This window comes from Eublepharis macularius, chromosome 12, assembly GCF_028583425.1.
Source record: "Eublepharis macularius isolate TG4126 chromosome 12, MPM_Emac_v1.0, whole genome shotgun sequence".
NCBI classification, from domain to species: domain Eukaryota; kingdom Metazoa; phylum Chordata; class Lepidosauria; order Squamata; family Eublepharidae; genus Eublepharis; species Eublepharis macularius.
In genome coordinates, this window is record NC_072801.1 from 52394758 (window position 1) to 52396921 (window position 2164).

A 2164-nucleotide genomic window follows, 5' to 3' on the forward strand; every position below is an offset into this window, starting at 1 on the left:
CATAAAGCAGAACTAAATGATAAATCTTTTTTCTGGATGGAATCACTTAAAGTTGCAAGTAAGGAAATGCATGAAAGAATGTTTCTCTAGAGGAAAATACACCTCACATACAGAGGAGGTTTTCTATGCACTAGAAAAATAGTATCTCAAAGAGAAGGGTTCAACTTGTTCTTTTTAGGGTGCAGGGAAGCTTTTATACTGAGAAAGCATTCAAATATGCAAACTCCTCACCTTCAGTATGAAGTAGAACAATCCAGAAAAAGCATTACCATGATTTTCCTACATGTAGAATCCTCCAGCAGAACAGTACCAAATAGCGAATTAGGTGTGGGATCTAATAGTGGAGTTTCCTCCAGTAAAAGTTGCTTGTTTCACCAGTGGAAGGTTCCTTGCACCAAAGGAAACTTCCAATTTCATTGAATGGATCAAACCAATGGTCAATAAAGGGAAGTTCTTTCTCACTCTCAGAATGATTTATTTTCATTCTCTTCCCCCAACTCTATTTTTTCCTTAGGAAATACAGCACACTCAAATATGGAGGAAGTTAATAAATCAATAGTGACTGAATTCATCCTTCTGGGATTTCAGACCACTCACTCCCTAGAAATTTTGCTCTTCATCGCCTTCCTCTTTGTATATGTACTGACCATCGCAGGTAATGTCACAATAATTGCATTAGTACTGACCAACCACCACCTTCAGTCACCCATGTATTTTTTCTTGAGTAACCTCTCATTCCTGGAACTCATGATCACTTCAGCTGTCATGCCTAAAATGCTAGTAAATATTATCACAAGGAAGAAGACCATCTCCTTTGTCGGCTGCCTTACACAGTCATTCTTCTATTTCCTCATGGGCTCTACTGAATTCTTTATCCTGGCTGTTATGTCCTTTGACCGCTATCTGGCAATATGTTACCCACTACGTTATGCATCTATCATGAATAGCAAAGCCTGTTTCCAACTTCTTTTGGGGTCATGGACTGGTGGCTTCTTGATTATTCTAGTTCCCAGTATTGTGACTGCTGGTTTGCCATTCTGTGGCCCAAACACTGTCAACCACTTCTTTTGTGACAGTGCCCCTTTGCTCAAACTTGTCTGTACTGACACATCACTGGCTGAACTAGTTGACTTTGGAACCTCTTGCATACTGCTTCTGGGCTCACTTCTTATAACAGTTGTGTCCTATATTTACATTATTAGTGCTGTCTTGAGAATTCCATCAGCACAAGGCCGAAAGAAGGCCTTCTCAACATGTGTATCTCATATGACTGTGGTTACATTGTATTATGGCAGCTCTATCTTCATTTATGTCCGTCCTACCAAAGGGAATGTTCTGGATTTCAACAAAGTAGGCACTGTGTTGAACACAATGATGACTCCCATGCTCAATCCTTTCATATATTGTCTCAGAAATGAGAGGGTAAAGGATTCCTTGAGGAGTATCCTGAGGAAGACCATAGTCATTCTAAAAAAGTGACCTGGACATTTAGGGAACAAGTCAACAGAAATTAAACAAAATTATACTTCCTGTCAAAATAGATAGGACTTGAAATGATTTCATTAGGAAATTTGGTACAGTTGGTAAAATATCGGACTCACTGGAGAGATTGAGGTTCAAATTCCCACTAAGCTTAATAGATGATGTTGAGCCAACCTCATCTACTTTTCAAGTTGGGTGTGAAGATAAGCTTATGAGAACCATGTCTCAACAAAGCTAATGTCAAGTTGTGATTTTGTATTAACTTCAAAAGTAATTGATATGTGCATTTGATATTTTTGTTGTGGGTACAGTTTCAACCTTTTAAAAGGAATCATCCAAGGCTTTAACAACGTATTTTGCTTTGTAAATTGCATTTAATATGTGCTTTGCATTATTCAGACTATAACTATTCATGCAATATCATATTAAGTGTCTGCATTATGCATTTTGGGGCTACCTTTTTTTGTATAATAGTAGAAACTACGGATTGGATTCAGCCAAGTTCTCTGAAGGTGAAAAATGGATTGGGTGAACCCTTTTGCACCATCAGAAAAGTTATACTGGGGGTCATGGGATCTGCATGAAGAAAAAACATGTGAAACTGAGGCGGTCAGCATCCAATCCCATGTACATTACTTCTTGGAGTCATAGTAGGATGTAGTCTATAATGGCACTTAGAAGT

General features: G+C 38.3%; 1 protein-coding gene across 1 annotated transcript; it reads left to right on the forward strand.

Moving 5' to 3' along the window:
• The first annotated feature begins 534 nt into the window (after positions 1-534).
• LOC129340210 (olfactory receptor 6M1-like) lies at positions 535-1479 on the forward strand. Its single transcript, XM_054994849.1, has one exon. It carries the CDS (start codon positions 535-537, stop codon positions 1477-1479), a length of 945 nt encoding a protein of 314 aa, XP_054850824.1.
• Positions 1480-2164: the final 685 nt, after the last annotated feature.

What these genes read in the sequence shown, in the direction of transcription:
- LOC129340210 (XM_054994849.1), top strand. Translation starts at nt 535, where the DNA reads ATGGAGGAAGTTAATAAATCAATAGTGACTGAATTCATCCTTCTGGGA.